Source organism: Arachis stenosperma, chromosome 5 (genome assembly GCF_014773155.1).
Source record: "Arachis stenosperma cultivar V10309 chromosome 5, arast.V10309.gnm1.PFL2, whole genome shotgun sequence".
Lineage (NCBI taxonomy): Eukaryota > Viridiplantae > Streptophyta > Magnoliopsida > Fabales > Fabaceae > Arachis > Arachis stenosperma.
The window spans coordinates 13,612,513-13,628,180 of NC_080381.1; the positions used below are offsets into that span (position 1 = coordinate 13,612,513).

The 15,668-nt window shown below is 33.8% G+C and overlaps 1 protein-coding gene across 1 annotated transcript; it reads left to right on the forward strand.

The window, feature by feature from the left end:
• The first annotated feature begins 9,011 nt into the window (after positions 1-9,011).
• On the forward strand, positions 9,012-14,806 carry LOC130981819 (PHAF1 protein At3g51130). Its single transcript, XM_057905542.1, has 15 exons — positions 9,012-9,304; positions 9,657-9,739; positions 9,954-10,028; positions 10,425-10,492; positions 10,575-10,680; positions 10,785-10,845; positions 10,932-11,098; positions 11,236-11,298; positions 11,449-11,496; positions 12,810-12,923; positions 13,014-13,113; positions 13,204-13,283; positions 13,471-13,575; positions 13,677-13,729; positions 14,543-14,806. Exons 1-14 carry the CDS (start codon positions 9,208-9,210, stop codon positions 13,722-13,724), a joined length of 1,215 nt encoding a protein of 404 aa, XP_057761525.1. The 5' UTR covers positions 9,012-9,207; the 3' UTR covers positions 13,725-13,729; positions 14,543-14,806.
• Positions 14,807-15,668: the final 862 nt, after the last annotated feature.

Consider the following 15,668-nt stretch of genomic DNA (forward strand, 5'->3'; position numbering starts at 1 on the left):
TTTGCTTCTACTATTGTGATGCTCAAAAGATTTAGGTTGTTAAAGCAAGGCCTCAAAGAGATGGTTATAAGTGAGAAGTGGTCTTCATACAAGGAAGATAATATTGGCAGAGCTGAGGTTGTTACAGAAAAGATTTTGAGTGAAAATTGGTGGCAAAAAATTGATTATATTCTTGCTTTCACAAATCCTATTTATGATGTTCTAAGAAGTACAGACACAGATACACCTACTCTTCATTTGGTCCATGAGATGTGGGATTCAATGATCAAGAAAGTAAAAAGTGCTATATATCTCTATGAAAGAAAAGATGAACAAGAGTCATCATCCTTCTACGATGTTGTGCACTCAATATTAGTTCAAAGATGGACAAAAAGTAGCACACCTCTTCATTGTTTAGCACATTCATTGAATCCAAGGTAACTTTTTACATTTATTGTTTATAACTTTTATTTATAAGGGAAGATAATTGAATCATTATTAATTTATGCTTAAACACTAATTATATAGGTATTATAGCCACCAATGGTTGAGAGAAGATCTTACACGAGTTTCTCCTCATCAAGATATTGAGATCACTAATGAGAGAGTTAAATGCTTGAAGAGGTATTTTCCTAATGAAGAAGAGAGGAGAAAGGTAAACATTAAATTTGCAAGCTTTTATGATGGTAGAGGTGTCTTTGATGATTATGACTCTTTGAATGATAGAGGCATAGTTGATGCAAAGTCTTGGTGGATAATTCATGGTAGTAAAGCAAAATTTCTTCAACCAATTGCTCTTAGGCTACTAGGGTAACCATCTTCATCTTCTTGTTGTGAAAGGAATTGGAGCACATATTCTTTTATCCATTCCCTGAAAAGAAATAAGTTGAAGCCTAAACGTGGAGAAAATTTAGTATTTGTCCAGACTAATATTCGTCTTCTTTCAAGAAAAATTTCACAATATAATAAAGGAGAAACTATGATGTGGGATATTGCTGGAGATGCTCTTTCACCAATTGATGAAGAAAATGGTGTTCTTGAAGTTGCTCACCTTTCTCTTGATGAACCGGAGTTGGAAAGAGTGACTTTTTCTAATGATGAAGATATCAACCATATATGATGGAGAAAGAATGACTTTAGATAACTTTTTTTTGTGTGCATGTGATGTACAAAATTCTTACTATCTCTATTAAGACATAGGAGTTTAGAATGTTATCTTTTGAATACCTATACACTTTAGGAAAAATGCATATCATATGGTTGTTTTTGAAAATATCTCTATTAAGACATATCTCTATTTAAATATATTATATTATTAATATATGCGTGTCCCCGTGTCTGACAACTTTTTAAAATTCGCATGTCGCCGTGTCGCGTGTCATGTTGTGTCCCGTGTCCGTGTCCGTGTCTGTGCTTCATAGGCTGTAACTGTTTGTTTGTGCTTGAACTTCCTATCTGTGTTAGCAACTGGGGCTCTATTGGATTGTGGTGATTGGTTGTTGGTTGGATTGTTTGGGCCTAGGGCCGTGGTTGAAATGAGATGGACCGATGGTTGGTTTCGATTTTGTGTTTTTGGTTTGGAAGAATATGAAAAGCTATTTTGGTTCAGTATAGATAAATCTTTTTGAAAGGCTTTTGAGTTTTTAGAGAATTGAACGGTTCCTCTTTCAGAAAAAATTTTTTCTGACTTTACTTTATTGTAAACCGTTGTTTTTTTAAAAGAGGCATAGGACGGTTATTAATCACTGGTACAGTTTATCTTCACGTATCCTATTACAGTAATTCCCAAAAACCCTCTACTGAGAACCCTTTCGAGGGTGATGTTCTCACCCCCCTACATTTTTTCTCTTTCAGGATATGGGCGCTGAAGTCTCGAAGATTTTACTTAGTTGTTGTTGTAATGCTCTGTATTGCTTTAGATTATTATTTATTGTCCCCTCGCCGTTATCTTGACATATTCTGTAAGAGGAATAGGAATTATATTGATGAATTCTTGTAATATTATTTATATATACATGTATATATATGGATGCACTTTTTATGAGTTTTTGTAAGTTGTATGGTATTTATGGATGTACGTTATCGAATGAAGTATCTTGGGAGCGATATTGCGGTAAAAAGTTTTAAACAGACTCATATTTTAGTATTAAATAGTATAAGTGTTGTCGTAATGTCCAAGCTATCAGAGTCGCGCAGCCAGAAGCATGAGCTTTGGTAGCTAGGGTATTACACTTGGTTATACTCAAAGCCAAGCTGACCATATACTTTTCTATAAACATTCAGCAGCTAATAAAACTGCCATCTTAATTGTATATGTGGATGACATTATTTCTGACAGGTGATGATTTTTTGGAGCTAAAAGACTTGAAGGAGAATCTTGCCAAAGCATTTGAAATCAAAGAACTTGGCTCATTAAAATACTTCCTTGGAATTGAATTTGCAAGGTCTAAGGAAGGCATTTTTATGAATCAACGAAAGTACATCCTAGATCTTTTAAAAGAGACGGGATTACTTGGTTGTAAAGCTGCTGAAACACCTATAGAGCCTAACCTAAAATTGAAGTCAGCTGAATCAGAAAATGTAATGGACAAAGAGAGATATCAGCGGTTGGTAGGGAGCTAATCTATTTATCCCATACACACCCGGATATAGCCTTTGCTGTGAGCATGGTAAGCCAATTTATGCATTCACCTGGTCAAAAACACATGGATGCTATCTTTAAAATCCTAAGGTACTTGAAAGGGTCACCTGAAAAAGGGTTACTCTACAAAAAGCATGGACATCTTCAAGTAAAAGCTTATACAGATGCAGATTGGGCTGGGAATGTCATGGATAGAAGGTCAACATCTGGGTATTGTACTTTTGTTGGCAAAAACTTGGTTAGTTTGAGGAGTAAAAAATAGAGTATTGTGGCACAAAGTAGTGCAGAAGCTGAGTTTAGAGCAGTGACTCATGGAATATTTGAAGCACTATGGGTAGAGAAAATCCTACAAGAACTAAAAGTTTTCATTTCTCCACCAATGAGGTTGTATTGTGACAACAAATCAGCAATTTCCATTTCTCATAATTCAGTGTTGCATGATAGAACTAAACATGTTGACGTTGACAAACATTTATCAGGGAAAAGATTGAAAGAGGACAGATTTGCATCTCATATATTCCAACCGCAGAACAATTAGCAGATGTTCTAACTAAAGGATTACCCAAGAAGACTTTTGATAGCATAATAAGCAAGCTGTCAATGAATGATATCTTCAAGCCAGCTTGAGGGGGAGTGTTGACTATATCAAATCAAAATCAAATTCCTAATTCCTTTCATAAATCTTTTATGTAACTAGAATTAATTATAAATCTTTTCCTTTTTTAGTTTAGCTTAATTTTAGGGATTTTATGATTAGAAATCTTTCTTTTATTTTAGGCTAGTATTTTTCCCTTATTTCTTATTTTCTAGTTATTTCTATTTCTGTAATTCCTTTATAAAGAGGCTGATTCCCTGTACATTTGATAATATAACATATTCAAACACTTCAACTATAAGTTTATTAGATCTATTCAAATAAATCCCTAAGTCTATAAACCCTAATCCCAAATCCAAAGCAATCGAACCTCACCTACATAGTAGATTCCATGTTCCCAAGTTGTCTTTGCTGCCACCCGTCACTGCCTACGCCTTCAACGCCGCCAAGATGTACCTGAATGAATAGTGACAGTGCTTGATATTCCTCCATAAGAGGGCAGTCTTCGAAAAATTGAATACTAAGATTGCCTAAAAGAATAAGGGGACACGCCATGTCCCAGCCACCACAGTCACAACCACCACCATGTCTCAATCGATCAAGTAATGATGACGGACCTTGACTTTCGATGTTTGGTAAACCATGATTTTTTGTTGGTATCACCACCTTCAACTGTTCTTGGAATTTGCTTTCATGAAGACTATTTCTACTCTGATCCCTAATACTAGAGTACTCTTTAGCACTTATTCTATCTCCTCTTTTGTACTTCAAGCTTTCTCTCCTAAAAAATGAAATTTCTAAAACAATAGCAGCACTTTCAACGTTTGAATATGATCTAATGGACAATGAATGATAAGAATCTGAGTAATCCAATTTGACACCAGTTGATAGAGACTTGTATGGATGTTTGTTTTTACTTGCAAAATTCTCTTCATCCAGCCTCAAAGTCTCTTCCTTGGAAGCTTTTCGTCTCTCAAAAGCATCTTGCTCATAGAAAGACTTTGTTTCATGTGAAACACTTGGTCTTGAGTGTGTAAAATCATACAACACAAATTTTGTCACCATAGAGTTATTAGATACTTGGCTTTCTTGTTTGAAACCTAAATTGCTGGAAACTATCATCTGTGTACCATGGAGCAATCTTTGTCAAACTCATGGGATTTCGAGCCGGTTGCACTTGCACTGCTCTTCTTTCTATTATCAATGGAGTGGAAAGTATATACCCAATTGAAAGCACTGTTTTCCCGTGCTAAATAAATTACTTAACAACGATTTCTTATGTCCTGCTCCTTGTAATGTTTGCAGTCTCATTTAATCTGGCCTCATAGTTTCCACCTTATGGTAGTGACACAGGCGGCAGCAAGGACAACCTGGGAACATGGAATCTGCTATGGAGGTAAAGTTTGGTTCCTTTGGATTTGGGATTAGGGTTCATGGAGTTAGGGATTGATTTGAATAGATCTAATAAACTTATCTTATCAGCAACAAGATGGTACACTAAGCGAGCGTTAGCCATCTTAGCGCAGAAGATGACGGAAGGACTAACGCAACCAGGTTGGTTATCTTTCAGGGACGAATTTGATTAATTTTATCTTTCGGGAACGAAAATGGAGATCGATGTATCTTATAGGGACGATTTTAACTATTACTCATTCTTCTATCTATCTAGAGTTGTAAAATGTAATAAAAATGTCTGACATAAATCCGTTATACTACGATAGTTGTTACGGTGTACTACGTGAATAGTTTATAAAAGGTTAAGGACAACAAAACTCGCAGTATTGAAATAACATCTTAGGACATGCATTTTAATCTCTTTCTCTTTGTAGCGATATCCTTAATTTTGGACCATTCATGGTGTCTCCTATTGTTAATAGTGACGGTGTAGTTCTCTACGATACTCTTTCAATCCTTTATAAAATAGGAGAAAGGATAACCACATCTATGCTTTTCTTCACTTTAATGCATTGTAGTAATAACAATTAGTTACTTTCTTTATTTTCAAGACACCAACAAAGATACAATAACTCTGGTACTAGACAACAATTAAGTAGAGTATATAGAGTAAAAATGTGATAAATACAGAAAGAGTAATTAAGTAAAAGAGAAAGTAACTTTTGTAACCATTGAGTATAAAAAAGTTGAGAATAAATGCAGTCAAAATCTAAAAGAAAAATAGAAAATAGAGAGAAGCTAAAAATAATGAAAAAGATGTGTTGAAAATTCAAATTATCGTTGAAGAATTGCATCAAACAGGTGATGTATAAGCAGTAAATAACAAAACAAACAATACATAAATGAGCATAGCAATAAGTAATATGTAGATGCTAAGATTGTATGGTACTTACGCACAAATAGATGCGATGGTGAGTTAGTGAGTAGGGCAAGGGGAAAGCAAGTGAAAGAACAAGGAATAAGTAATCGAATATGAATGAAGCAATTGATTGATGCATTGCACATAAAAAACCGGCTAAGAATAGGAAGTGAACGAAGATAACATAGCATTACGTGAAGATCAAAGAAGACAAAGACGAAAGCGGAAAGCCTCAATAATTTCACTCACTCGCTCAGAACAAGCTGGGAGGGGGTTGAGACTCAAATGATATCGTTTCAGCATTAGGGTATTTTTTTTTTCTGCTACCTTTCCATACCATTCACGTGAGACTCCGTAATGGTCACGTCTACAAAATGACATCCACGTTAGACGTTTTCATTACATTTTACAAGTTCAAATGGACGGAGAGATCTAGATGTCTAAATTTTGAGAAAGTTAGGGTCTTAAATGTATTTTTCAATTTTTAGATACTAAAATGTTCATAGAATAAAAAATTATGGATCTATTTATCTTTTTCTCTTATTTTTATTTTGAATTATTTACATATTCAAATTATAACTTTATTATGTTTATACTCCACCATATGCTTGAGGATAATAACTAACTTCCTTTTGGTGACATGATATACTTATGAATAAATAAGTTTGATCTGTTACCTTATAACTCAATTTTTATTATGAATTATGAGTTATAACTCAACTTTATTTACTTCATTCTATATTTATAACAGACGATCTTAATAACTATTATTTCGACTTAATGGCCAATGGCCACAACATCAACCCTATTCATCAAATCTATACCTATAAAAGGCACCTATTTTTATATCTTAAGGGAGGACATTACATGATAAGTTTTATAAGTTCTATTTTATATTTAACATCCTATATTCATAGATTTCTTATACAACTTAAACACTTACTAACTTGAGTATTGGAGTGTCTTTTGCAGGTACTCACCAATCGTTTTTTTGGTGTCCAAGTTATACTCACTCCATCAAAGAAAAGACGTATTACACCAGCACAAGAGATGAGATATACCTTGAAAGTTCATCCACACAAGAACAAAATTCAATTTTAAAAAGTAGTTCTTGACTACTTATTTGCATTTTATCTCTTTAATTTTATTTAATTATCTTTAATATTATTTATATATTTATTTGAAGATTCTCTTCAAAAATGATCAATCTAGTATCTAAATTATTTTCTAATTTTATCTTTAGATATATTTTTAAATTACAACTAATATATTTTTGTTCAACTCTATCCTATTTAAGAGGAATAATCCAACAAATATCTATGTTTTTCTTTCTCCTTTTTTTTACTATTTTAACTCTTAGTATTTATAATTATTTTTTTTTCTTTATTTTTTCTTAATTATTTATTGACTATCCAAATATTTTATACTTCTCTATCAAAAAAATAAGAACAATATTACAAATCCAAGTTTTTTAATTTTTTTATTAAGTAACTTCAATCAAATTAGTCAAACATAATAAAAATTAGTTATTAATATTATTCTAAATTTTATTACGAGATTTGAACTTTTGACACTTATTTAAGTAGACGAGTGAACTGACTATTCGACCAATTTAAATTAGTTAAATCTTATTATTTAACTTGATTAAATTTAGTTTATAAAAAAAACCATCGAATGTGTAACATTATTAAAAAACAAGCTAGTCTTTTTTATTGGAGAGTGGGGAGCTTTGCCTCGTTCCTAGTCGGGATAAGTATTGTTTTGGTCCCTAACGTTGAGGGTCAGAATCGAAACTGTTCCCAACGTAATTTTTAATTTAGAATCATCCTTAACGTTTTTTTCATATTAAAATCGTCCTTTTAACTTTTTCTGGACAAAAATACCTTTTACCACTACAAGCACCTTTACCACCACCAGCACCTCCCTTACTCCATTGCCAGCACCTCCCTTGCTCCACCGCCACCACCTCCCTTACTCCCATCAAATACTAATAATCAGAATCAGAATCAAATTCAGAAGCAGAAACAACATCAAATTCAACGAATACCCAATTCAACAACAAAATCAACACACAGAATTAGAATCAGAAACAGAAATAAAGCAAAAGCAAATGTAAAAGCAAAAAAAAATACAGATGCAGAAGATGAAGCAGATACAGAAACCGAAACAAAAGAAGAAGCAGAAGAAGAAGAAGATTCAGATGCAGAAGCAGATCGGAAGCAGATGCAAATGCAGAAGAAGGAGCAGATGCAGATGCAGAAACAGATGCAGAAACAGGAGCAGATGTAGAAGCCGAAGCAGAACTACCGGCGCTTCCCCGACGGCAGTTCATGGGGGAATCGACGGCGACGACTCAACGGCGTGGTCTCCTCCAAGGCCCGATGGCGACGCGACGGTTGCGGCGAGCCCTAGCAGCGCCGACACTTCTTCTTTCCCTCTTCTCTTCTCCCCCGTCGCAACCCCTCTCTCCTTTCTTCTTTCTTTCGACGACGGTGACTCCAAGCTTCGTTGGCGTCGTCCCCCCTCCCCCCTTCCCCTTTCCCTTTCCCTTTCCTCCCCCCGGCTTTCCCCTTTTCCCCTCCCCCTCGTGTTCTTTACTTTTTTTTTTATTTATTAGAATAGGGGTAATTTAGTAATAAAATTAAAATTTTTTTTAAAAAAGACGATTTTAATATGAAATAAAACATTAAGGATGATTCTAAATCAAAAATTACGTTGGGAGACAGTTTTGATTCTGACCTTCAACGTTAGGGACCAAAACAATACTTATCCCTTCTTAGTCCTTTGTTTACAAATTCTGATGTCATTCTAAGCGAAATTCTAATTAAAGCTATCTATAATATAATAATATTTAGAGTTAAACTGTCAGAATTAAAAAATTTAGGTGTCGACAACTAAGTTATTAAAAAATATTATTAACAAAATAAATCTAAATAATTTGAAAACACAAAAAAATAATTAATAAATATTATATTTTTATAAATAATAAAAGATTTTTGTATTTAGTAAATAATTTATTTATTTAATTTGATTTTTTTGGTAATATTTAAATAAATATTTAAAAATATACAAATAAATTTAGAATAAAAATTATCTATAGATTTTTATTTTTATTTTTCAAAAGAAATTGACCATTCACAACAAATGTGTTTTTTAAAAAATCCATTAGACATAAAATTATAAAATTTTGGGAATAAAAAAAATTATTTTTTTAATAATACTTATAAAAATTATATTAAAATATAATTTTTTAATATTTTTTAAAATATTATTTAATATTTAATTTTTTTTATCGTATTTTTTTAATTTTTTAAAATTTATTTGTCATTAACATATTTAAGAATAATTGTTTTGGCAATTTGAACTTTTGACTACTATTTTGAGAGTTTACTGTTGTATTTATTTAAGATAGATTAAATTATTCAAATTCGTAATATGTATAAAAATTTTCAATAGAAATTTGAAGTATCTTTTATACAAGTTATACGTATCTTAGTTGTTTAGGGGAACAAGGGAAAGAAATAGAAAGAAGAAACCCATTCCCCATTTCCATCATATCATATTTATACATTCAATTCAATTTGAAGCCGCGTATCGCCGTGTTATCCTTAGGCCTTCGATCCCGAAAGTAACGGAATTATTTTACCAAAATACCCCTCCGAAATCCAAATACCCAATATGTTGCAGAGACCCAGACGGCGCTGCGAGGGCACTGCCATGGGAGCCATCGTTCTCGATCTCCGACCTGGTCTCGGAATCGGACCCTTCTCTCTTGGTATTCCCCTAATTCCATTCCGTTTTAAAATGAAACAATAAAAAATTCGTGTTCATGCTTTGAATTGGGAATTCGTATTGAAGAAGGATCCAATGGATTTTTTGATTTTCACTTCAATTGATCCATTCGGTTTCCTTATTGCATTATAGCAGTGGTGGATCTTCTTCAGTTGATTGATTAGGTGGACTTGTATTGAAGGCGCAGTGATTTAATTTTGACTTTGATCGATTAGGTTTTTGGTTATTATCACTTACGATAGCTCAGCTTGTTTGTTTTTTCCGGCACTGTTGAGGAGTCGATATTATTGGGATTTTGCTAATTTAGGTTACCCCCGTTTATTGGTGGTGTTCAGGGATGCCGATAAGTGAAGCATTTGCTCAGATAGAGAATCAGCCGAACATTTATGATGTGGTTCATGTTAAGTATTATGATGAGGTTCGTTTCATGTGTTCATGACTTAAAAGTTATTGTTGACTGTGTTGTATAACGAAGTTTAATCTCGTGGAGATAGTGGGTTTCCTTGATTATGTTGAACTGGCAGAATGCTTTTGGCAGGCTATAATGCTATGGCTCCACCTTTCACCTCTGCGAGGTGTCTCTGTTTTATTTTGTATCAAACTTATCTATATTTGCTCTTATGCAATTACAGGAACCACTTAAGTTGGATATTGTTATAAGCTTTCCAGACCATGGTTTTCACCTTCGTTTTGATCCCTGGTCTCAGGTATTGTTTCCGCAAACTAATTACCCAGCGTGGCTTATTTGTTACTCATAATATTAGATGATGTGGCTCAGTTGGAGTCTTGGAGATATTCGTTCATTATATATTTATTTGACACGTTGAGTGCTGGACTAGCTAGTAGTGCAAGGCTAGAAGGTTACAACTTATTTGATTGTTTGGTTTGTTTTATGGGTGTCTCATGATCAAGATCAAAACATTCTAAATTAGGTGGAAATATAGTTCAAAATTCAAATTGAAAAAGTGTGTAAAGAATTCCTTCAGAATATTAGTAGCTTCTGATGTATGTAACCCTTATGCTTTCAATCGGTTAAAGTTGTTGTGTTGAGGCTATAGTCTGCACCTAATTTATAATGACCTGATTTTCCATTATTGGTTTAGAGATTGCGCCTTATTGAAATATACGATGTAAAGCGTCTTCAAATGCGGTACTCGACTTCGTTGATTGGGTGAGTTTGTGGGCCTCTAATTTTAGCATCTACTTCCTGTGAAATAATGTCTTGTGTTATTGATCGTCTTCCCAATTTTTAGTGGACCGTCGACTTTGGCCACGTTCGTTGCTGTATATGCCCTGTTTGGGCCCACATATCCTGGAATTTTCGATAAGGAAAGAGGCATATACACTCTATTCTACCCGGTATGTGGTTGAGATGTCAAATGCTTAATTATTTGTATTTAAATTTATGTCCTACAGTTTGACATAATATTATTTAGACTATAAATTCCTTGGTTTGGTTTTAGGGGCTGTCGTTTGCATTTCCTATTCCAACTCAGTATACAGATTGCTGTCATGATGGGGGAGGTATTTATTACATCATCGTGAATTGAAACATAGAACTATATGTTATTATTCGAATTTGTTAACTCTGTCCCTTTTCATTATGAAAGTGGAATTGCCATTGGAGTTTCCAGATGGCACTACGCCAGTAACTTGCCGTGTGTCCATATATGATAGTTCCTCTGGTAAGAAAGTTGGTGTGGGATCCTTGATGGATAAGGCTTCTGCTCCTCCTTTACCTTCTGGCAGCATTTATATGGAAGAAGTTCATGTTAAGGTTTGGTTCTGAGTCCTCTATCTGTTTATAGGATGATTCTCTCAGATAGCATCGTTATAGACAAACTCTCTGGCTATTTCGGTAAATTGACTATAATGGCATATAATTCAGTTATTATTATTTTTTTTTTTGTATAGCTGGGGGAAGAATTGCACTTCACTGTTGGCACGCAACACATTCCTTTTGGTGCATGTCCTCAGGTAGGATGTATATTACATACAATAGGTCCATTTGAGCTATGCTTTTATTGGATTACTTTCTGAGATTGCATGTTTTTCAGTGGTCATCTTCCCTTCAATTTGTATTATTCGTCTGAAGCAAAGTTCATGTTGTACTTCCTGTTTCTTCAGGATGTGTGGACTGAGCTAGGTCGTCCCTGTGGCATTCATCAAAAGCAGGTTCCTTGGATTACTATTTTGTATATGAAATGTGATGATTTTGTAGGTCTTTTTGTGGCATTCTATCAATATATAGAATATCTAAAATTTTTTATAAACCCTGCATCTTTATTGGTTGTGTACCATGAAGATTTGAATTTATGTTTATTTACAGTTCATGTATTCAGAGGTGTATTTATGGTTTGCTTGTTAGCAAAGAGCACTTGTAAGTCCATGAACCATGTTTCAAATCTCCTCTCATGCACTTGTATTATTTGTTTTTTATTTGATTTGTTGTTCCTTCTCTTTTTTCTCCCGCTCCCCCTTTTTAATTTTTACAGCTAATTAACATATAACAGAATACTTTAATATTTATAATAACATTTGCTTGGTTGTTTCTTCTCTTTTTTACTTTTTGTTTTTTCCCCTTAATTTTTACACCTAATATCATATTAAAAAATACTTTAATATTTATAATAACATTAACATCTAATGAATGTTAAAAAAATCTATATATATGTTGGTACATAAAACTAAATTCTTTTAATTATTTATTTTCTCATGATATTAAAAATTTAAAATCATAACATATTAAGTAAATTCTTTCAAATGAATATATTTTACATATTTTATTCATGAATATATTTTAAATGCATATAACAAAATTATTAGAGCAATTGATTTATATTATTTTATGCCGTATTTTAAGATAATAAATCATAAAAAATAGAGTTTACTTGTCACATCACATCAACACTAAACAAAGCAAACTGATTAACCAAATAACCATGAAAACCAAACTAGATAATTTTCATATTTTACCGGATCTAAAACCAAAATGAAAATTTTATAAGGACCGAGACAAGATAACTTCCTTATTAATTCTACCAGATTCTTCCGCCCTGTACCATCATTTTCAAGTGTAAATTCAAAGCATGTTCTGCCTTTAATTTAAGGATCATATACGGAGCTTGGCAATCTATTGCTGCATGTTTAAGACTGCGCATATGTTTGGTAATTTGGTTTGGTTAAGGTGTAAAGAGAGTGCAAAGAAGTCGGGTGAGAAAGTTCATTGTTAAGCTCAAAACACATGGCCAGGTGGGAATGTGGGGTTGTCCAAAATGGAGTTATCATCTATAGGAATATGAAGCTAATTATTTCTCCTCGTAGTTCCAATGTAAATTACAGAGCTTCATGGACGGAGCACTGATGTCCACTAGATACTTAGTCATTTATTTTATGGAGTAGAAATCTAGATTTACTGTTAACTATCCTTTTAGAACTAAACTGCTCAGAATGAATATCTTTTATTGATCCTGACTCTCGCCCTGCAGGTAGATCCTATGGTTATTCATTCTGCCTCGGATCTTCGGCCTCGAACAACTCTTTGTGGAGATTACTTTTATAATTACTTTACTCGTGGTCTGGACATCTTATTTGATGGGCAGGTTTGTTGTTTGCATAATCACACATCCCTTTGTTCTTATACACTGACAGAAACGACAATTGAACTCACTAGAAGTCTGTTGTTTTTTCAGACTCATAAAATCAAGAAGTTTGTGTTACATACTAATTACCCGGGTCATGCTGATTTCAATTCATACATCAAGTGTAACTTTGTTATCCACGGCTCAGATTGTAAGCAATCTTGTATTTACAATGCTGTATCTAGATTGGCCTTCATTAGCAGCTATAGGTGAAGTTATAAATTATTATTTTCCTTGTCAGCTGCCGGAGAATCTTTTCAGGAAGTAAATAACAGCAAGCAGAGAGCTATTACACCTAGTACAAAGTGGGAACACGTAAAGGTGATATTCTATCCCTCCGAAGTTGAATGGATACCCTTATATCGATGTTCTTTTATGGAAGATGAATAATATGGTTTGATTTCGAAAGAGCAAATAATTGTGTAAACTGACAAGCTTTGATGTGGTTTTTTATATTGGTTGACAAAAGTTTTGGTGTATAATAATAGCTTTCAATTGGTTCTGTTAGGAAATACTCGGGGATTGTGGGCGAGCTGCGATCCAAACTCAAGGTTCTGCGAGTAACCCTTTTGGTTCTACTCTTGTATATGGTTATCAAAATATTGCCTTTGAGGTATGGCATTCTTTGCAATTACAGTCCGCTGCTTGTTTAATAATTGTCCTATATGATGATAAAAGGAGACTGCTAATCTGTACCATTATGATGCTAAGCAGGTGATGAAGAATGGTTATATTGCAACCATAACTCTCTTCCAGTCATAATCATGGTACACATCTTTTTTTCTCGATCTGACTTGTGTAAATACTAAATCGCAAACACTCAAGAATCCAAGCTAGTTGCTACTAACTTAGATTTATTTTGTTAGATTTAATTTTTTATTTAACTTCAATGTACTTCTCATGTAAAAAAGTATTACAAAAATATCTAATCATATATCCCTTATCTTAAAAAGTCTGAAAATAGAAGCATGTGACTGCACCAGCGTGAGACTGTTGTATACTTATAAATGCATTGATTGATAGTTCTACCTTTTTTTTAATGGTAGTCTATGGTTACTGTTTAAGAGCTTCCGATTGGGTTCTTAAAATTTTGAAATTGGGTCCCCATGGGCTGTAAGTGATGAGGTGGTAACTGGTGAGCAGATGTGGTTACCCATTTGGCTTGTGTATTATCAAAAGGTGTCCCATTTACTCCCTAGAAGCCACTGTTATGTGACTGTTTACGTGCCAGTCATGTGACTTTTCTTTTGGGGAGAAGCAAACATAAACCACTTGGCTGCCGATCATGCAGACAAAGTTGAAAGTTGGTTCCCCACATTAGCACTGAATGAATGTATGCCTGACATGTCTGGACCAAATGGAGTGTTTGTGTGTATATGACACATTTTCAGGCTTTTTTGGATCGATTTAGAGACTTCTAAGCTAAAGTGACTATTTAAAAATGCTGGGCAAGCATCAAGGGACCAGCATTTATTGGAAAAACATACTGATTAATTTGCAGAACACGTGCATTAGTCATCTTTTATCCTTGTGCATTGCAATTTCTATGGACTATTGGTTAATCTTAATTTCTGTCTCAGTTGTGTTAAAAGGTTTCTCAGTCATGGTTTATGAAGCTTCACAAGGAATGGCAGCTTAGGTTTGTACGAAATTTCTTCCATGGAGTAAATGGGAATTTCTCCAAAAATATTTGGTTCAGCTGTCATCGTCATGACGTGGCAAGGAGCTATGGCAAATTGACAATTGTACAGCTGGGTATTAAATTGTACATATTAGAATTCTGTAATATAATGTGATCTTCTCTAACTTTGACGTTTTGCACGAAGTTTATACATATTAATTTCTATTGCTTTACGTGTCAGATAGCATCACGTTGTGTGACTCTGGGTTACTTTACCTGCTTTAATCAATGTTTCTTGGTCAAACTTATCTCTTTTCCTTCTCCAATAAGTATACGCTTAAATTAATCGATTAAAATCTTGTTGTAATCCATATGCTGTAGTTCGTTTTGTTTTACTCGTGATGTAACGTATCTCGATGGTTAATTAAAAAGTTCATATAAACATTTTTCATTTAAATGTTTGTTTAAAATAATGGGTTCGCATGAAAATTTTCATGGGAAATGTATGACAAAAATTACGCCTTCTAAACAGATACGAATGACAACGTCTTGTTTATTTTTGTTTGAGTTGTGTCAAGAATTCTGGTTAAGAAAATTAAGCTTAAATGGATGTATTCTTAAAGTCAATTTCCAGTTATATAAACCATTTGTGAAGATGGAACCACTTTACATATTCTTTTCACTCCAGCTATCCACGAACAATTTGAACATGGAATGATCTCAATGCCTGGGACATGATGGAATTGGAATGTAAGTTTCGTGGCTAAAGTGAAAAGGGAAGTATAATTTGAACCGTAACCCTGAATACCAGTGAAAGTGAACATTTTAATCGTGTCCAATAATAGTACAGCACTAGCAGCACTATTACATCACATGCAACTGGCAAGGAATATCTTGATGTTTTTGTTTGTTTTGGCTTCTTTCATTCTTTCTGCCCCTCCCTCTCTTTCTCTTCTCCCCAAACCCACCAAAAAAGGCGCAATAAACTCATGTTGATAGCTTGGCCTGGCCCCATATGCATGTGACAGGTTAAGGACGCACATTTCAGTGCCCCCCCCAAAAAAAAAAAAAAAAACAGAAAAACC

Bases quoted from the DNA above. Each gene is read 5' to 3' on its own strand.
- LOC130981819 (XM_057905542.1), top strand. From the start codon at position 9,208: ATGTTGCAGAGACCCAGACGGCGCTGCGAGGGCACTGCCATGGGAGCC. The intron at 11,099-11,235 runs GTTTGGTTCTGA...TTTTTTGTATAG, and splicing joins TGGAAGAAGTTCATGTTAAG to CTGGGGGAAGAATTGCACTT. The intron at 13,576-13,676 runs GTATGGCATTCT...GATGCTAAGCAG, and splicing joins ATCAAAATATTGCCTTTGAG to GTGATGAAGAATGGTTATAT.